The following is a 19,465-nucleotide window of genomic DNA, read 5'->3' as shown; positions in this document are numbered from 1 at the left end:
GCATGTAGATATGATTTACATTTCTGGCTTTTTTGGTGTATTTTGTTTAGGGAAGTGACTTATTTAAATGTGCATGTGGGACCTTTTTTACACCAGTGGTAACTTCAATCATTTGTGTTTGATAATGTTTCTGCTCATGTTTAAAACTTTCTGCATGTTTAGAACATATCACGCTTATTTGTATTTGACATACTGGTGAAATGAGACCCTAACATTATAGTCCTTTGCTTCTTATAATTCACATGTTCTAATACTGAAGGGGACATACCACCTGCATCCCCACCTGAAATCTTTATCTTTACTAGTGCATCTCAAACATAAAAGATTTAATATTTTTGCATTTTTATTTAGATAATTACGATTTGGGCTGCACAGTGACTCGGTGGTTAGCATTGTTGCCTCACAGCTAGAAGATCTTCGGTTTGCCAGGAATCTTTCTGCATGGACTTGGCAGGTTCTCCCTATGCATGAATAGCTTTTCATTCTAATGAGGAATAGGTGTGACTCTAATGAGGATTAAGTGGTGTATAGGTAATGGCTAGATACATGGATAATTATGGCTTACAGCTCAAAAATTTTGGATAACCTATTGCAAAATATTAGACTAATTTTGAGTTTGAGTAAATTGCTCTTCTCACAGGATAAACACTGTCAATCTCGCAGTCCACAATCATGAGGAAGACGGCTGACTTCAAAGTTGTCCAGAAGGTCATTGCTGAAGAGGCTGGCTGTTGGCAGAGTTCTGTATTGAAGCAAACAAGTAGTAATAAAAAGTTGACTGGAAGGGAAAATGATGGTAGGAAAAGGTGCACAAATAACAATAACTGCAATCTTGAAAGGATCATCAAGAAAAGTTGATTTAAAAACTTAGTAAGATCTTCAGAAGGAGGACATTGAGGCTGGTGTCAGTGTTTTGAGACCCACCAAGCACAGACGTCTTCAAAGAGGCTGAAACTGTTGCATTCCTAGTATTTAGCCACTCCTGAACCAGAGACATCATCAGAAGCACTATACCTGGGCTGAAGAGATAAAGCTCAATGTACCAAAGTCCTCCTTTCAGATTAACATAAATTTTGCATTTCATTTGGAAATCAAAGCCTTTGAGTCTGGATGAAGAGGCACAGAATCCAAAGCGTTTAAAGTCCAGTATGAAGTTTCCACAGTCTCTGATGATTAATAATGCCATGTCATCGGCCGGTGTTTGTGGACTGTGTTTTAATATGGCCAAAGTCAAAGCAGCATCTATGCATCCTGTTTCCATTTGCCGATAAACTTTATTGAAGTACAGCAGGATGTAGCACTTGACCACAGAGCCAAAACCACAACCAAACTGTTTACTGACCGTGACATTACTCTGATTGATAGGCCAGCCAACTCATCTGAGCTGAACTCTACAGAACCCCATCTTGGGTCAAGAGGAAGTTGAAAAACCCTGAATATAAAAAATACAGATGAGTTGAAGGTTGCTATTAAAGTATCCTGAGTTCCAATAACAACTCAGTAGTATCATAGGATGGTCACCTCCATGCCATGCTGCATTGATGCAGTAATTAAAGTATGTTAGTGAAATATTAAAGTATAAATGGGTCAATATATAATTGTGGGACTTTTTTTTATCATAGTTGACATTTTTGTTGTTTTCAGGCCTAAAATCAAAATGGCTGCCTATAAACAGACACCACATGGCATTTTAGACAAAGATTCTTCTAAAATATTAAATATACAACTGAGTAAAATGGAAAGTTATTCAAAAAGATATTGTAGTAAACCTGTTGAAATGTGATAAATCCACACTTGACTCACACACTACTTTATATTAAATAACTCAGAAAGCCTTGGAGTCTTGCCAGTCTTTTATTTAGGAGGAAATGACATCATGTGCAGCAGGTCATGTGATCTGGAATTAACACACTTCCTGGACAGGTGTTTTTGTAATGGGTAACTTAGTGGAAGGTGATTTCTCTAGCTCAGGTACAGTTTGTTGTTTTCCATATAAAATTTGACATATTGCCAAAAAAGAAATGTGTGTCATGATTATGTCAACTTAATGAAAAGAACACAATCAAAACATTTTTGAATAAGCTCATTTTATTATTGTTTCGCTAGTTAGAAGGTGGTTGTTATTAAATTCGGACAGGTATTTAGTTGACATTTTACTGATATCCAGTCATTTTTCATTAACAAGTCATTGTTTTCACAATAAATAATTATGGAATTTGTAAAAACATGATCATAATGAACAAAAAAGCATATTTTTAAAGCTTTTAATAAAATATATATGCAAGATATATCCCATGGACTTCAAGAGTCCCTCAATTATATATTGATACAAATACAATATTGACTGTAGAAATTAACACACTTTTGGCAAGTCTTCTTCTTCTTCTTTTCCTTTCAGCTTTTCCCTTCAGAGGTCACCACAGCGAATCAATTGCCTCCATCTAACCCTGTCTTCTGCTTCCTCTTCTCTCACACCAACTACCTTCATGTCCTCTTTAACCACATCCATAAACCTCCTCTTTGGTCTTCCTCTAGGCCTCCTGCCTGGCAGTGGGAAACTCAGCATCCTTCTACCAATATATTCACTCTCTCTCCTCTGGACATGTCCGATCCATCTCAGTCTGTCCTCTCTGACTTTATCTCCAAAGCCTCTAACATGTGCTGTCCCTCTGATGTACTCATTCCTGATCCTATCCATCCTGGTCACTCCCAAAAGAACCTCAGCATCTTCAGTTCTGCTACCTCCAGCTCTGCCTCCTGTCTTTTCCTCAGGGACACTGTCTCCAGACCAAACGACATAGCTGGTCTCACCACAGTTTTGTAAACCTTTCCTTTCATTTTAGCTGAAACTCTTCTATCACACATCACACCTGACACTTTTCTCCAGCCGTTCCAGCCTGTCTGTACACGCTTCTTCACCTCTTTTCCACACTCTCCATTGCTCTGGATTGTTGACCCTAAGTACTTCAAATCCTCCACTTTCTTGATCTCTTCTCCCTGTAACCTCACTCTTCCACTTGGGTCCCTCTCATTCACACACAGATACTCCGTCTTGCTGCGGCTAACCTTCATTCCTCTCCTTTCCAGGGCAAACCTCCACGCCTCTAGCTTCTCCTCCACCTGTTCCCATGCTCTCACTACAGATCACAATGTCATGTGCAAACATCATAGTCCATGGAGACTCCTGTCAAACCTCGTCTGTCATCCTGTCCATCACCATAGCAAACAAGAAGGGGCTCAGAGCTGATCCCTGATGTAGTCCCACTTTTGGCAAGTAGAATATTTATATAGTTTAAATTTTGTAAAAAAATAAAAAAAATTGTAAAAAAATATATTGGTCTTAGGAAATATTCTATTAATTTGAGGTACTGGATTTCTGATTTCCATGAGCCAGAAGTCATAATTATCAAAGTGAAAAAAGTCTAAATATAACACTTTATTTGTAATGAATGTAGAGTATGTGGAAGTTTACGTGATGAACCTTTCCCACCTTATTCTAACTGTTTGGGACGCATATATGTGAAGGCTGTTGCTAAATGGAAAGTGCCGTATCCGTATGCCACAGGCTACGGGTACGGGTCCGTATCTGTAGACACTACCAAATGTGAAAGTAGAGTTGGACACCACCCAGGAGCGGAGGCGCCGCCCGTCCTCGTCCATTTCCCAGGCGGGGCGCAGCTCAGCGGGGACGAGCTGCTCTCGGTGGGCGGAGTTGGTCATGCGGAGGGCTGAGCCCAGTCGGTCTATAATACAGAGCTACTGAGGCGACACTTTCTAAGTGGAAGTGACGCTGGTAGTCCAGAGAAAACATCCGTAGTTGGAGTATTTTCTTCCCAAATCTTTAACGGTAAGCTCGAACTTCAGTTAGCGTCTAGTTATGCGGATGCTAACGCGGCTAACTAAGCTAAGCTAATTAGTTTTCTGTTAATCACATTGAGCCGCTCTATTAGCCTGCTAGCCTCATGCTATCCGTCGTACTTTAGTTATCCATTGGCTGCTGTGCCCCCCACCCGTTACACCTCAGTTTTGCCTGTTGTGTCATATTTTCCATGAGAGTCTGTTACTGGTTCACTAGTAGCTCCGAGCAATAGAGGCTCCTCTGTTTTATGCAGCTGTGCAAAACTGAACTCATGAGCTAAATTAGTTTTATTTGTTGTTAATGGCGTACTTTGAAGTTAGCTCCGGTTGTAGTTTACACAGGGAGGTGGTGAGATGCGTTTACTGCAGTTGTGTAAATGTGGCGGATGTGTCAAAAATGGTTGTATAGTTACTAAACGTGCACATTTGCTTTTGTTTGGATCATCCAGTTATAATATGCACATGTAAAGAATACTTGTGTAAAAAAATGAGCAGCTTATAGTGTAATAAGGCATGACACTTGGACTGTTTATAGGCAGTACTATAATACCATGTCTGATGATAAGACTGTAAGTGCTTGATGTGTCTGTTAAGCTTGTTTACACTGTATTCAACACGATTTACTAATGGATTTTATATACATATGCAAGAAATGATCATGAAATCAAGCCATTTTGATGCATTAGTAGTATTTCAGTAACAATTTAGGAGCTGTTGTCACATATTGGCAAATGGAAGATCGGTTTAATAGTTTATTTAAAGCTATTTCAACATCTTAAAATAACTGGATTGGTTGTAATCAAGGGCACAGAGCAGAGGCACAGGAATAGATGCTTCCATGAAATGTATTGTGCCACTGTTAATCTAAGTAAACTTAAGATAAAACTGTCAAAACAAAATTGTTGTCTGCATTTTATTTAATGCCACTTACCCCAGTAGTGCAAATTGATATATTTTCATGAAATCTATACACTGTACTTTAAGGGTCTGGATGAAACATGATGAAATGCTCTTAGTGATTCATTTAAATGTGTTTTAGCTGTCTGAGTTGTTGTATACAGTATAAAGAAATCACTGATAGATTTGTTATGCTGTTTATCTGTTTTTTAATCCCACTTTATTTTTGTTTGTTGCTTTTCTGCATCATTTCTGGTAGAAGTGACTTTATTTTTGTACTGAAAAACAAAATTCAGGTGACAATTTAAAATATAATGACATATAATGCAGTGAGTTTTTCAGGTATTCTGTATAGCAGTGAAGTATTCAAGTAACTTTTCTCATTTCCCCGCTGAGTCAAGACACATTTTTCAAGATTTTCTCTTCTGGCCTTTTGGGTGTATTTTCTTTGGGGAAGTGGCGTCTTTAAATGTGTTCGCGGAACCTTTTCCATTCATTTATAAACCCCTGGGCTTTAATAGCTCACATGTGTTTGGTATGATTCCTGCTTCATTTACACATAACTGTCTGTGTTGTTTCTCCAGCTCGTTTACAGTTAGACATGGCTGCTCAGTGTGTAACCAAGGTGGAGCTGACCGTGTCTTGTCAGAACCTCCTGGACAAAGACATCGGTTCCAAGTCGGACCCTCTGTGCGTCCTGTTAATGAACAGCTCTAATAACCAGTGGTATGAGGTCAGTATAGAGAACAGATCTGGAATCATTAATCATTAATAGCAGACATGAATAACAGTACTTAAATCAAGCTGAATACATTTTGTCTTAGTGTCAAGCATTTTGTAATAACATTTATTCTAAAAGGTAATTATAGATGCCTGAGAAACCTCCCCTCTACTGAAAAGCAGATTAAGTGGGATATATGTAATTATACAGGTGTGGATGGTTATGTCATAGTTCCTTCTACAAGACAAGATGTCAGTGCAGTGTTAATCATTAACCCCATATAAGAAAGTTTCCATTTCCTTTTCCGTCACTTCATGTGAGTCAGTACAAACTACTGTTTACACCGTATACAGCCTTGTTGTTTTGCACACGTCTGATTCATTCTTTCCCAACAGGTGGAACGTACAGAGAAAGTCCAGAATTGCCTCAACCCAAAGTTTGCCAAAAAGTTTGTCATTGACTACTACTTTGAAATGGTGCAGAAGCTGAAGTTTGGGATTTATGACATCGACAACAAGACTATTGACCTGAGTGATGATGACTTCCTGGGGGAACTTGAGTGCACCCTGGGCCAGGTAAGGTCTTTCTCTTTTCTCCATGAGGCCTGTTCTACAAAGTAAACACAACATAACCAGGGTATCGGTACACTGTCTCCCTTCCCTAAGCCTAACAACCACAGTGGCACTAAGTGGTCACGCAAAGCTGGTTATCAACCCAGTAAGTCAACACAGAGTTTCTGAACTTCACTATGAATGCGTTTACATAAAAGGGATGACACTGGCATCAGATGATCAATCAAAACACGAACAAGTCTAGACCGGTGTTATTCTCAAAAGAAGAACAAATAATTTTTAGATGTTTGAGGGCATGATACAGACTAAAAGCAAGAAAAAGCTGGCAAAAACATTAGATACTGTGTGAATGTTTAGGTGAATTATTATTATCACTGCCCCATCCTGACAGGATGAGTAGATCTAAGCATAATTACAGTTGTGTGTTTTTAGGTGGCAGTATTCAAACCTGCAAATCTTATATGGTCAACAAGTACAAGAGCTCAGTGCTTTAATCAGTCTTTACAGGATTATATTGTTATCCAAAGGCATGAAAAAAACTAAATTGCTTTAAAATTACAAAAAAAAAGAATAGTGCTGAAGATTTTGTTTCCTTGCCTTTATAACAAGCTCGGCAAACTTTTGCAGATGTGACAGTGATGGGATGCCTACTGTGCTGTAAGAAGACACCACTGTTTACCATGGTGGAGATGAAGCATTATATTTCCTGATAAACAGTTGCAGATTGGACACTGACGGTGTAATATGACCGCAGATGTAAAATGTGTGTTATTGTTAAGGATGCCATTCGCCTTGTTGTCTGCAGGCTGCATTCATCTTCTGTTCTGCTGGCCGAGCGTGTTCTCTCTACTGCGTTTGCTGCTGCTGCTGTTCTTTGTCAGAGTGCTTACTGGTTTTATTGACTTGCATTTAGGTTGTATCCAGTAAGAAACTGACCAGACCGCTTGTCTTGAAGAACAAGTCGCCTGCAGGAAAAGGCACCATCACAGTGAGTGGCAAAGAGAGCTTTAGAGAAATGTATGATGTTGTTTTGCTTTGTTCATGTCAGTCTTAATTATTTATCTTTCGCTCTGTTGCAGATCAGTGCAGAGGAAATAAAAGACAACAGGGTGGCAAATTTCGAGGTGGAAGCACGGAAACTAGATAACAAGGTAGGATGGACTCTAGTTAAAATTTTACTTGCTTAAATTCTTATACAGAGGGTTCTCGACTTAAGCTGGAGTTCCTTTCCTACGGATCGACGTCAGTTGATTTTTGCCATAAGTCAGAACTCCAGCGAAAATGTAAACAAAGCCGTCACGATATCGATTGTATCCTTGAAAAAATCATGAATACCAGTAACTTTCATGCACGTATGAGTCATTTTTACAAGAAGATAATAGAATATTGTAACGGACTGATATTGTTGCTGATGTTGAGGTTTCAATGTTTATTGTTCAATTCCAGATTTACCTAATGTCAGTGAACGTGCCATGTTTAGTTAGCTCACATCTGATTGGCTGAGAGTCAGCACTAGTGTTTGTGTTTGTTGCTCTATGCCAGTCTCAGTGTGTGTTCAGCAAGACAGAGCTGGGAACGGCGGCTAATTGTGGAGCTAAGTTCTCGGTTTTTGTAGTTATTTTGGCGTTGGCGACGGTCCACAGTAGGCTGTGTGAAGGTTCAATAAACGACCAGAGAACAAGATAAAGTCTCACTCATTCACCACAGAGGGTCGCTGCAATGTGTTGCACTGTTTTTGCAACTGGACCAATGTTCATTGGCGTTTTGCTCTGTTCCGAGTGTTTTATTATATTTACTTTCACTTCCATGGAGATGACTTTCCTTTTCAAGAATCAAGAATCTTTGTTGTCATTGTGTTTCCACACAGCAAAATTTTGATTGGTGACTCCCAGCTATAGACAAAATATATAAAACGACACTTTATATACAAAAAAATCCTCAAAAATATAAATGTGTAAACAGAATTAGTACACATGAGCTGCAGGATGAGAGGTAAATTACAGTCCAGTGCAAGACTCAGTTCTTTATTGCACATAGTGTGTGTCTGTCTGTGTGTGTGTTTGTGTGCAGGGGGAAATGGATTGGACAGCTCTGGGATAAAACTGTTTTTCAGTCTGGAAGTTGGAGTTTTAATGTTTCTGTGCCTTTTGTCAGAGGGAAGCAGAACAAACAGTCAGTTGTGGCGTACAACCAGAGAACGTAAAAAAATTATATGGCAGCGTGATGACGTATACATCCACTCTGCTCACCAACTAGTTCCATGTAACGAGTACCGATGTAACGCAGAAACGCCGTAGGTCAAGGACGTCATAGACCGAGGACCACCTACATTTTCAGTTTTCTTTTACTTACTAGTATGTCTCATTTCTTTATTTTCACACAGGATTTCTTTGGGAAGTCCGACCCCTACCTGGAGTTCTACAAGCAGACAGGAACTGGATGGCAGCTTGCTCACAGGACAGAGGTAAACCCATTTATAAACATTAGACATCTGCTACTGACTGCTTTAGATTAATATGGCTAAATATTCCAACTCTGCAGGAGAGGTTGATAAAACTCACAGGAGACAAACACATTTTTCTTTTTTGTGTTTTTACCCCAAACTAGCCTGTGTTGAAGGAGGAACCACTGGTGTCTTAACTGTTTCACCACAGCCTTTACATAATATGGCATATTGGGCCAAGCTGGCATTTGTCTAAACAGGAAAGTCAGAATGTTGAATGGGCGTGTGCAACAGTAGATGCTGTAACTCTCCTCCTGTGCTCTCACTAAACAGCTGCAGAGAATACAGTATGCCACTCTCTAACTCATGCCAATTAGATTTTACGAGTAAATATTGTTGTGAATGAGGATGCAGACACAGAATTTAAGGGTTTAACTGAATTAGAGACGTCTCTGGCTTATTGGTCAGATTTGACGATTAAGTTTCTGATTTGTTCTTGGTTATTTACAGTGTATTTCTATGAATGTGTGGTCTTTTACATGTGGAGTGAGTTCTTGTAGTGTGAATTTCAACCTTGGGCATCTAGAAAATTTGCAGCATATACTGAAATTGGTCACACTATGCATCTTACATTGTAGTAATCTGTATAATTTCTTCTTTGCAACCAATAATATTTCTCAACTTCATAACTGCAGACCTGCCAACCTGTACGCATTTTGCGTAGCAGGTACGCAATTTGACATCAAAATACGCTGGTACGCTCCGCCTCATTAAACTACGCAAAAAGCTGCAGACATCTGTGAGTGCTGTTAGAAATGTGGACGTGCAAACTCATGCCTGACATCACGATGCAGCAGTGTAGTGGTGCAATTTCAACCAATCATCATAGAGTAGCGGAGAATAACGAGTCTGCCGAACCCTTGTTGGCCCGCTCTCTCCTGTCCTCTGCCTCCCTCCGCCTCTCTCCCCGTTCCCCGTGCCCCCACCCGCAGCAGCTGGCGGTTAAAAGGGTAAAATGGTGTGTGTGTGTGTGCTCGCGTGAGTGTACGTGTGTGTCTTTTGGCAAATATATACTGTTAATAACGTTACTTTCTCGTTGAAAATATGATGTCATATCGGGGAAATAAGCACCGAGAGTTTTTTTTCCTATCGACATGAGCGCAAGCTGTGTGCGTGCGTGCGTGTTTGCGCGCGCGTGTGTGAGATTAAGTGGTACGCAAAATATTTCGCCAAGGTTGGCAGGTCTGTAACTGTAGAAAAGCTAAGAATATAGATCTAGTCAGAGTGTTTTCCCATCAGTAAGCAAATATGGTGACAGTGATTGGAAATAACTTTCATTCAGCAGAACGGCACCGTCCATCTGATTTTAAAGCAGGGAAGTTATTCAACCCAATACGTTAAAGGATTAGCAAACCTGTATGGAATGATACAACCTACTTTACATACTTGATAGCCTAATTGAAAGTAAGGAAAGTCCCGTGCTTTTAGTTTGCATTCTCTACATTGTTGTCACGCTGCTGATTATGGAATGTATTTTGGTATGTTGTTTGCGTCTGAAGTTGTACAGGTTTTTAAACCAGTTTCTATTAAAGTTGTAAGAGTTATTGGGCATCACGATGGCCAAGTGGGTAGAACACATGCCGTATGGGGGGACCACATGCTGCATGTCATTCCCCGCTGTCTGTCTTACCTGCACCTCTACTCCATCTCCCCACTGTCCCTTTCAAATTCATGGCAAAAATGCCCAAAAATACACCACTGAATTTGTTAAATTGTGCAGTGACTAATCATCTTACAAGGCCTATGTAATTATTTGACACAAAGTAAGAATTCAAATGTGAGAAATTCGTACTTTTTTTTGCTGATGATGCTACCTAGTTTAGAAATATTCCTCTGCCAGGAATCACTTTACAATCGTTTGAGGCTGATTTACCCCAGTTTCACCCCTCCTCTCCCAACAATCGCGGGGTTGACACTCTGGTCTGGGCTCTTGGTCTGACTCTGTTTGATCCAGGTAGTCTGTTGAAATACGGGGTTTACAGATCCAGTCTTAACTCTCCTGAGCTTCTCACATACTGATTGTGTTTTCTCTCACTGCAGAGTATTAATACTCTTACAGCAGTTTGTCACACCACGGCCTCCAATTTGTTTCCATCTGCTCCTGCATGGAGTTGCATGAGGCAGTACACAGGTCCCTGCCTGCCTCCTCTGGCATGATATTCTTAATAGTTTCCTGCAATGTTTGATGCGTCATTATTTTTCAAATCTTGTAGCATGTGAATCTCTGAGATTAGAGAGAACAATGTTTGTTTAGTTTGTGATGCGACCTGATTTCAAAATCTGATTTCAGTGCTCCTGTAATGTTAACCCAGTCTTACATCCAGAACTTGTTTCCATGCAACCAGTCGGACTGCCTGATTTTAAACTATATCTGCACAAAGTAGCAAAATCATTGTTCTGTCTGGTAAGACAGTCAAACTACAAAGAAGAACTTAACAACAACCCATGTTAGTGCGCCCACTAACCTGTTCTGTTGGACAAAAACCCTGAGCTTGTTGAATGAGCCACCAGACAAACATTCACCAGGGAAAAGTGCACCGCTAATGTCACTTTGCAGGTTAAGTAGTAATCCATGTTCAGCTGCAGCACATTAAACAGCATGTAAACGTACCTGCAGACATCACTGATTAGACTCTGAGATGGTCTTATCTCCTCAATAGAGCACACTCACTGCTCCTGCTTTGTACACCAACATGACCCTCCTTCCCCCTGAGCTAAAAAGGAATGCTTCTGATATTTCCTGAGACACACTGACATTATTGTAAATTCCAAAAAGTGATGACTAAATGTGGTTGGTTCTTGATGGAGAATTGTGCATTTGTTTAATTTTCATTCGTTGTGTTCTCAGGTGGTGAAGAACAACTTGAATCCAACATGGAGGCCTTTCCGAATCCCCGTGCAGTCCCTCTGTGGAGGAGACATGGACAAACCAATAAAAGTAAACATTAATTGCTCACAAATGTAGAACGTGTTTAAACTGAGACTTCCACGTACAACAGCATTGGTTTAATTCAAATAGCACTGCGTATTTCGATGCTCATAACAAAGACAACCTTTAAATGAGTAATAAATGTTTTTTTTCATTTAGACATCTCCAAACAGATTCACTGATTGTAGTGTATTTAGTAAGAGCTTGACAATCTATATTTTTTAACTTCTGAAGCAAACATGTCAGGAAGGAAGCAGTTTCCCGCCATACGGGACAAGTGAGTTACCCAGATTTCCGGTGTTTGTCTTTTCATCTTCCCATCACTTACTGGGTGGAGTGTGTGTGAGTGGAGTAGGTGGGGAACAAAGTCAGACATCGTCTCAGATAGACCCTCGGCTCTCCAGGTTTTCTTCATCCAACCTGATCTTATCATACAAACATTTGTCTGAATCTTGTCATTTTACTTCCAACTTCTGTCTAGCACACAAATTTGTTACACAGACTTGTGTTTCAGATCTCACTTTTGCACATTATGTTTCTTCTGTTTTGTTTGTCCCCAGTTTTATATAATCTTAGAGAGACCGTTCACTCTAGTGGCAAAAACCTTCTCTCATTTACCTCACATACATCTAACAGTTCATATAGTTTGGGTTTTATCTGACCAGATGTTATTAGAATTTGCTTTCAGTCCCCACAAAATGGAGGTTCATAGTATTTTGAAGTGACCCACTTACGGTGGATAATCCATAGTGTGAACAGTTTTCATTAAGACTATTCTTTTAAAAACTGCTCTCAAGTTTATGGATTATTTTTGTTGTTCGGGTGAACTGACTGAACTAGTTTAGCTTTTTTCTTGCACTGTGAATAAATGACTTCCTTAACTTTCTCTTCAACTGCAACCAAATGTTTTACCTTTCCTCAGGTTGAGTGCTATGATTATGACAGCGACGGCTCACATGATCTTATTGGAATCTTTGAGACCACACTGACACGCCTCCAACAAGCGTCGCGTACTTCTCCGGTATGACAGTGTGTGTTTGTACTTTGAGCAACCAGTATTATAAATCTTAGTTACAGTCTCCTCCAGCTTGTTGCTGCTTCTTCTTATTTTATTAACCCATTTTGTGTCCTTTTAAAAGGATGAGATAACTTTTAACTAGTCATTGTGAATTAGTTTAGCTCAGAGCAGCGACTAAGTTGGAGCAAAATGGAAAATTTGCGACACAGCTGTTGTTTTCATGGTATTTTGACTTGGACAAAGAGCTTCTTGTTTTGTTTTTACAGGCCGAGTTTGAATGCATCAACAGTAAAAAGAAACAGAAGAAGAAGGGCTACAAGAACTCTGGCGTTGTGAGTGTAAAGCTGTGCCAGGTGCGTAAGGGTTTTAGTGAAATATGTTGTCACTTGAAAAGCAGCATCATGGATTCGATGTTACTTATTGTGCAGTGCTCTGCTATAAGACAGATGCTTTATCTTTTAGGTGGTAAAAGAGTATACATTCCTGGATTATATTATGGGAGGCTGTCAGATCAACTTCACTGTGAGTCTTGGCTTCTTTATTAATACCTGTTTGTATCCTCTGTCACTGATAAATCTGACAGTATCTGCGTCTGTTGTTTCCATGCATTAGGTGGCTGTTGACTTCACAGGCTCCAACGGGGATCCCAGGTCTCCCCAGTCACTACATTACATTAGCCCTCAGGGTGTTAATGAATACCTCTCAGCTATCTGGTCTGTGGGCAACGTCATCCAGGATTATGACAGGTAGGTCTACGTTTCACATGTACAGTAGTAATTTGAGTAAATTGTTGACCAAATCTTGCTCAAAATTTTGAGATGTCTTCACGGCAGATGATTGATTCCACAAGACGTAACTTCCGTCCAACTTCACTGCTGAATGTGTCACTCTTTTGGCAGCGTAGCTTACATGTGTTTGTGTTGGCTGTGGCTAGAATTTGAATGTTAAAATATGTTGTCACTCGTCTAATAGCGTCATGTGTCTTTTGTTCATAGTGACAAGATGTTTCCTGCGTTTGGCTTTGGAGCCCAGATTCCACCCACATGGCAGGTAAAGCTTTTGCATTTTAATATGAGACCGCAAGCGCCTTTCAAAGATAAGACTGTTTGTAATCTGATTCAAAGGTTATTTAGTGGTTTGGCACAGGAAGTTATATCTGATGGCTTTGTGTTCCAGGTTTCCCATGAGTTTCCTCTCAATTTCAACCCGTCAAGCCCATTCTGTGCAGGTTTGTTGACAGATCATTGGTTAATATATATTTTCAGACCAATTAAAACGGCTAACGGTTATCTTCAGTACACATGCGGTATAAAATATTGTGGTACTCATGATCCAGTGTGTGAGTTAAAGTTTAATCCGTTGTGTTTTGAATGTGTGTGCAGGCATTGAGGGTGTGGTGGAGGCCTACAGGGTTTGTCTGCCGCAGGTCAAACTCTATGGTCCAACCAACTTCTCTCCTATCATTAACCATGTGGCCTGCTTTGCTAAGCAAGCCCTCCAGCAGACCACTGCATCGGTGAGTATTTGTCTGTACAGCAATCATGTACAATATTTATCCCTCAATCTAAAGGCTAATACACAAAAAAATGTGCAAATGTTATCCTTTCAAGTGGTGAAAGACTTAGATAGTCAAGACTGTTCTGAAAACAAAAAAAGATACAGCATGTGTGGCTGGGTCTTTTAATGACCAAAAAAGGAACTTAAAGGTAGTAAAATTACAATGAAAATATCCTAAGGCTCATACAGTCAAATATGGCAATAAACAAATATAGGGTTGTAAGAAACGGTTCTAGTTCTCTACAACATCATCAAATCTGACCTCGAAGCTGCACTAAACACAAAATGTGGAACAACACCACAGGAAATATAGAGACTGTACCGATGAGAACAGACACTCCCACATCACCGCTTACATCTGACAAAATTGTATCAATAGAGATTTGTTAAAAAGTTATGAGAATACTGTAACCTATATTTCCAGGACTTGATTCCTCAGGCTTTAAGCAAGAGGCATGGAAGTGCCGATACCAACTGTCCTGCACAGGATTTTTATTATTATTATTTCTGCAGTGTCTGTCACACAACCATTTTTTTTCCCACAGTTAATATTTAGTTTTGCCACATGAAACAAGCAGGGGATAAAAGCCTTTCTGTACTAATTTCATGTATAATCTTTACAGTGGAGCGATAAATTTGATTATAGCTTGATCCAGAGCAACCGGATAATGAGGATATTTCCACAGTGATTAGTTTTGAAGCTGTTTCCAGATGCCAGGCCCAGAGTTATCAGATTTGTACGCCCATTAGAGGGAATAACTTGAGCTGTATTCTAGACAATTGTTGGATTTATCTTGGAACTCTGGGAACACAGAAGTGTGATTAACTTCTTAGAAATGTTGAGCGATGTCATCAGTGAATGAACGGATCTTTCAACAGTACATTGGGAATTGATCTTGTACAGCATCCCTCAAGCACTCATTGGTCATCCCAGACTACATACTGCTGTGTTTTTGATGAAGACTAACATGCTTCTCACATGCAGCTCAGACAGCTAATGCATTGCTGCCGATCTTGTTGTCCTCCTTCAGCAATACTTTGTTCTGCTGATCATCACTGATGGAGTCATCACAGACATGGATGAGACGCGCAACTCCATCGTCAACGCCTCTCGTCTGCCCATGTCTATCATCATCGTCGGGGTAGGAGGGGCGGACTTCAGCGCCATGGAGTTCCTGGACGGAGACGACGGCCGTCTGCGCTCCCTGAGTGGCGAGCCGGCCATGAGAGACATCGTGCAGTTTGTTCCATTCAGGCAGTTCAAAAATGTAAGTGTGAAAACATCGGACACGCTTCCATTACTCATTGCTTTATTTATGTTTTTTCATCAATAATAATTGCTGTGATTTCTGCTGATTTTTCTCAATAAGCCAAGCGATTGCTAAAAACTGCATGTGTTTCAAACTTTTTCTGTTCATTTCACTGCGTCATTTTTGGGTTGACTGACGTCAGGATTCTGAACATAATAGAGCAGGTTCTCCATCCAGTTCCAGTAGTGCTATACCTGTCCAACCTCTGGGATTCCCACACCCTCAGCTTAAGTCTCACTTAGTTTATCTCTTTGCCTTGTTATTTCTTTTCAGGCGCCCAGCCAGGCTCTTGCCCAAAGCGTTTTGGCCGAGTTACCTCAGCAAGTGGCCTCCTTCTTCAGTTTATTCAAACTGAAGCCTCCACATGATCCCAATCCTTCTTAGGGTACCCCAAATATCATAACACATAAACCCTAGCATCTTCCTAGTTTTTGCTTGGCCTTTATGAATAACAGCCTAACTAAATCACTGCATGAATCACCACATGTAGTGATTTCTGTCATAATTCTGTCAACTGTCCTCCTTCCTACTTTTCTAACTTGATTTGCTTAAGATTCTTCATCAGTGTGAAGAACTGGCACTGATGAACAATCAAGAGAAGGAAAACTCCTAAATGCTACATTAACATGTGGCACACAGATCAGGCACAACATGAAAAACTGACCAGAGAAATGACTAGCATTGATTTTGTTGTTAAAATGGCACCTGTCAATGTGAACAGTCAGGAAAAATGGGCGTAAAGGTCTGAGCGATTCATGGTGAAGTTTCAGTGTATTGCTAGTAAAATTTGTTGGATGTTACTTTGACACGAGCCACCTAGCTAAACTTTGTTGCAGACCATCTACACTCCTTCATGGCAACAGTAGTTCCTGATAACACTGACCGTGCTTACAATTTACAATTTTACCATTTCGTTTAGCAGATGCTTTTGTCCAAAGTGACGTAGATCCAACACGAAGTTGCTTAAAGGTCCTCACTGGACAACTGCACCCATCTTCCTTGCCAAAGTGAAGGGTGTTAGTCACTTAGATATCCAGCTGCGTTTAGCAGGATAATGTCCTCTGCCACACTGCAAAATGATTTAGAGTTTAAGGAAAATGACTAACAGTTTAAGCTGTTGACCTCTAAATTCTCCAGATCTCACTCTGATCAAGCATCTGTTGGATGTGCTGGAAAAGCGAGTTTGATTCATGGAAGTCCTACTTTACAACCTCCAGGACTTATAGCCTCACAATGTCTGATAGCACAGCACACCTTCAGAGGTCTGTGGAGTCCATGCCTTCAATTCAGTTCAACTCAATTAAATTTATATAGCGCCAATTACAATTCAGATTGTGTCAAGACACTTTACAGAACCCATATGTCTGAACCCCCAGAGCAAGCCCTAAGGTGACAGTGGCAAGAAAAAACTCCCATTTAACGGGAAGAAACCTTTAGCAGAACCCGGCTTATTTATATGGGGGGACCCATCTGCTGCTGGCCGGCGGGTTGAGAGGGACAGAAGAGGTAGAGGGGGTGGAGGAGGGAGAGGGTGTTTATGGGTCACAGCTGTTTTGGTGGCACAAGGGAGACCTACACAATGGTTGGCAGGGGGTTTGAATATGGCTGTTGAGGTTCCAGTTCAGTCCACTCAGGAGTTTTGATGTCATTTTTACTTGGTCTGTGTGGCTGATTGATTGTGGTGGCTGATTGTAGTTAATCTGACAGATGTTGTGAGGTAACTCGCTCTGAGCTGAATCCTCACTACTTCTGCTCATGCAACGTCCACCTATGCAAAAGGTACAACATCAAAAGAAGGATTGATTGGCAAAATGACAAAATAACTAACACAATGAAGTTTGGAATTTTCCTTTAAACAATCATCTGCATGACTTTCTCCTTGTCATTCATGCTCCCTTCATTTATTCCAGCCAGTGGTGAATATAAATCATTAAAAAATGTGTATTTTATTTCTCTTCACTGTTTCTAATGCTTTCTTTGCTCTTCAGGCTCCTCGAGAAGCGCTGGCAAAGAGTGTGTTGGCTGAAGTACCAGGTCAAGTGGTGGACTTTTGCAATACCATGAAGCTGAGTCCACCCAACTCCACTCCTGCACCAAACCCTGCAGGAACCATGTGATGCCACAAAGAAGAAACCAGAAATGGACCACTTTCATCTGTAGCAGACATAAACCACACACCAGCTTTATCTCATCATGCAGTCAGACAAACCTCTCCCTGCTCTGTCTTCAGTCAGCCCTTCTGTTTCACCACATTAACGACATAAAAACATGCAGTCAAAGACAACCACTCCACTACATTGACCAGTCTGTTGTTTTTAAGTGTAAAAATAGGTCCAGCTGCTGTTGCTGTTAGATGGTAGCGTACATGTTTTATTTTGGCTGTTATTTTGTGCTTTAAAAAGAACAATCATTCCGTTATTTTGAAAGAATAGGTTGATTTGTAGGGAATTGCACTTTTATAAAAAATAGTTGGAATTAACATTTGCTGAAACAGGAAACCTTCAAAAATAATCCTCATCACAGAAACACTGCACTGGATTGTAAACAGTTGTTCAAAATGCATCATTGGAGCACGCAAATTATTGTTATGCATGTTTGATTGCTCCAGAATCAAATCACAACAGTTATATAAACGGCTTTTGCTCACTAAGATGACAAAGATTATCTTTTAATATCAATAAATGCAGTGTAACCTGGTGTGACCGAGTGATACATATAGCTTTGTGATGCTTACATCCTGAAAAATGCCATACTTTGGTACATATACCGCATAGCTTTCTGTTTTGGGCACATGGAGTATATATTTCCTAAAATGTTGTATTGTTGCACACGCTCCTCTCTGCATTCCCATATTATACCGTAATGTACTGCAAGGTTCTCGTTGTTTTACTCGATGCAATGCCAAACTCATGGTATGAATCTGAAATATTGCGATAACTGGAAGGTCTCATTATAAATTTGGCTGTATTATGCCAGTCTCATTGTGTTTGTTCGTTGTGCCAGTCACTTTTTGATACTTTGCTTTCTACATATGATGTATCCAAAACACGAGGACCAACAGTTGCACAAAAGTTCAGTATTAAACATGGTAGCACTGTAGAAACTGCATATACAGTACCGATCATTGAAATCTATGCATATTTGATGCAAGTGTGTCTATTTCTGTTGTGTATTGTTTATTTTTTTTAATATGATAAACATAAAAATGTATCATGTCTTGTTGCTGCTTTGTGCTCTACACAGAATTGGGTCATGTGCCTTACTTAGTGTTAAAACGAAAGTGCATTGAGCTTACAAATAAAATGCCTCTGACTCAATACAGATTTAATGATGGAGTTATTGAACACTCGTAAAGCACATTATGGAGCTTGGCTAACAGTGTGTACTGCCTGAAGTTAACACTGCTGTCCTGAAGTTTTTATTTCTCCAAAATGACACAAATGTGCTCTATTGACATGATGGTCGTTTTCCACTTTCACTGCCTATATTCACTTATGAACAAGCCCTTTAACATGTTATCTAAACATCCATCCATTATCTACACACCACTGAATCCTCATTAGGGTTGTGGGGGGTTGGAGTCTATCCCAGCTGACTGAGGGTGAAGGCAGGTCACCAGTCTATCACAGGACTACATATAGAGACAAACAATCCTCTCATTCACACCTACAAACAATTTAGAATCATCAACTAACCTCAGCATGTTTTTTTGATTGTGAGAGGAGGCCACAGAAATGTCACGCATGCATCCAAAGTGACAGTCCTAACCACTGAGCTACTGTTCAGCCCATCATTATTATGACTAAAACCAGTTTCACCAGTCTGCTCTAGATTTTATCAATCATTAAACAATAGTTCTTAAAGATAGAGGAACCAGTAGCAGACAGTGCTTGTGAAACTGGCAGATTTAAAAGCTGACAAAGGTTTCTGCTGCCACCTACTGGAATATTTATTCAAAAACAACATTCAATAAATCAAACCGTCTTCGCTATATTATGACTTACCGTAAATGTCTGCATTTTATTTTTCTAGACAATCAATGCTTTGATCTGCTCAGCATGTATCACCTTACTGATATAGGTGTTATTTGCATTGCCCAG

The 19,465-nt window shown here is 40.1% G+C and overlaps 1 protein-coding gene across 3 annotated transcripts; it reads left to right on the top strand.

Annotated features, from left to right (window-relative positions):
• The first annotated feature begins 3,674 nt into the window (after window positions 1-3,674).
• Window positions 3,675-18,682, top strand: cpne3 (copine III). Of its 3 annotated transcripts, XM_022213950.2 has the most exons (17): window positions 3,675-3,847; window positions 5,340-5,488; window positions 5,872-6,051; window positions 6,962-7,036; window positions 7,128-7,199; window positions 8,432-8,512; window positions 11,400-11,489; window positions 12,403-12,501; window positions 12,765-12,851; window positions 12,961-13,020; window positions 13,111-13,244; window positions 13,494-13,548; window positions 13,675-13,726; window positions 13,881-14,014; window positions 15,087-15,323; window positions 15,639-15,750; window positions 17,354-18,682. In XM_022213950.2, exons 2-16 carry the CDS (start codon window positions 5,357-5,359, stop codon window positions 15,747-15,749), a joined length of 1,599 nt encoding a protein of 532 aa, XP_022069642.1. In that variant the 5' UTR covers window positions 3,675-3,847; window positions 5,340-5,356; the 3' UTR covers window position 15,750; window positions 17,354-18,682. The 3 variants fall into 3 exon arrangements, with proteins under 3 accessions (XP_022069642.1, XP_022069641.1, XP_051796281.1); XM_022213949.2 differs by lacking the exon at window positions 15,639-15,750 and having other exon boundaries at window positions 3,677-3,847; XM_051940321.1 differs by lacking the exons at window positions 3,675-3,847; window positions 5,340-5,488; window positions 5,872-6,051; ... (3 more) ...; window positions 11,400-11,489; window positions 15,639-15,750 and adding an exon at window positions 11,528-11,757.
• Window positions 18,683-19,465: the final 783 nt, after the last annotated feature.

Source organism: Acanthochromis polyacanthus, chromosome 20 (genome assembly GCF_021347895.1).
Source record: "Acanthochromis polyacanthus isolate Apoly-LR-REF ecotype Palm Island chromosome 20, KAUST_Apoly_ChrSc, whole genome shotgun sequence".
Taxonomy (NCBI): domain Eukaryota; kingdom Metazoa; phylum Chordata; class Actinopteri; family Pomacentridae; genus Acanthochromis; species Acanthochromis polyacanthus.
The sequence above is the reverse complement of the archived record's forward strand: the minus strand, read 5'-3'. Positions and strand labels throughout refer to the sequence as shown.

Coding starts and splice junctions, on each gene's coding strand:
- cpne3 (XM_022213949.2), top strand. CDS start 5,357: ATGGCTGCTCAGTGTGTAACCAAGGTGGAGCTGACCGTGTCTTGTCAG. Junction 5,489..5,871: donor CTAATAACCAGTGGTATGAG/GTCAGTATAGAG, acceptor CTTTCCCAACAG/GTGGAACGTACAGAGAAAGT. Junction 8,513..11,399: donor AGCTTGCTCACAGGACAGAG/GTAAACCCATTT, acceptor TTGTGTTCTCAG/GTGGTGAAGAACAACTTGAA.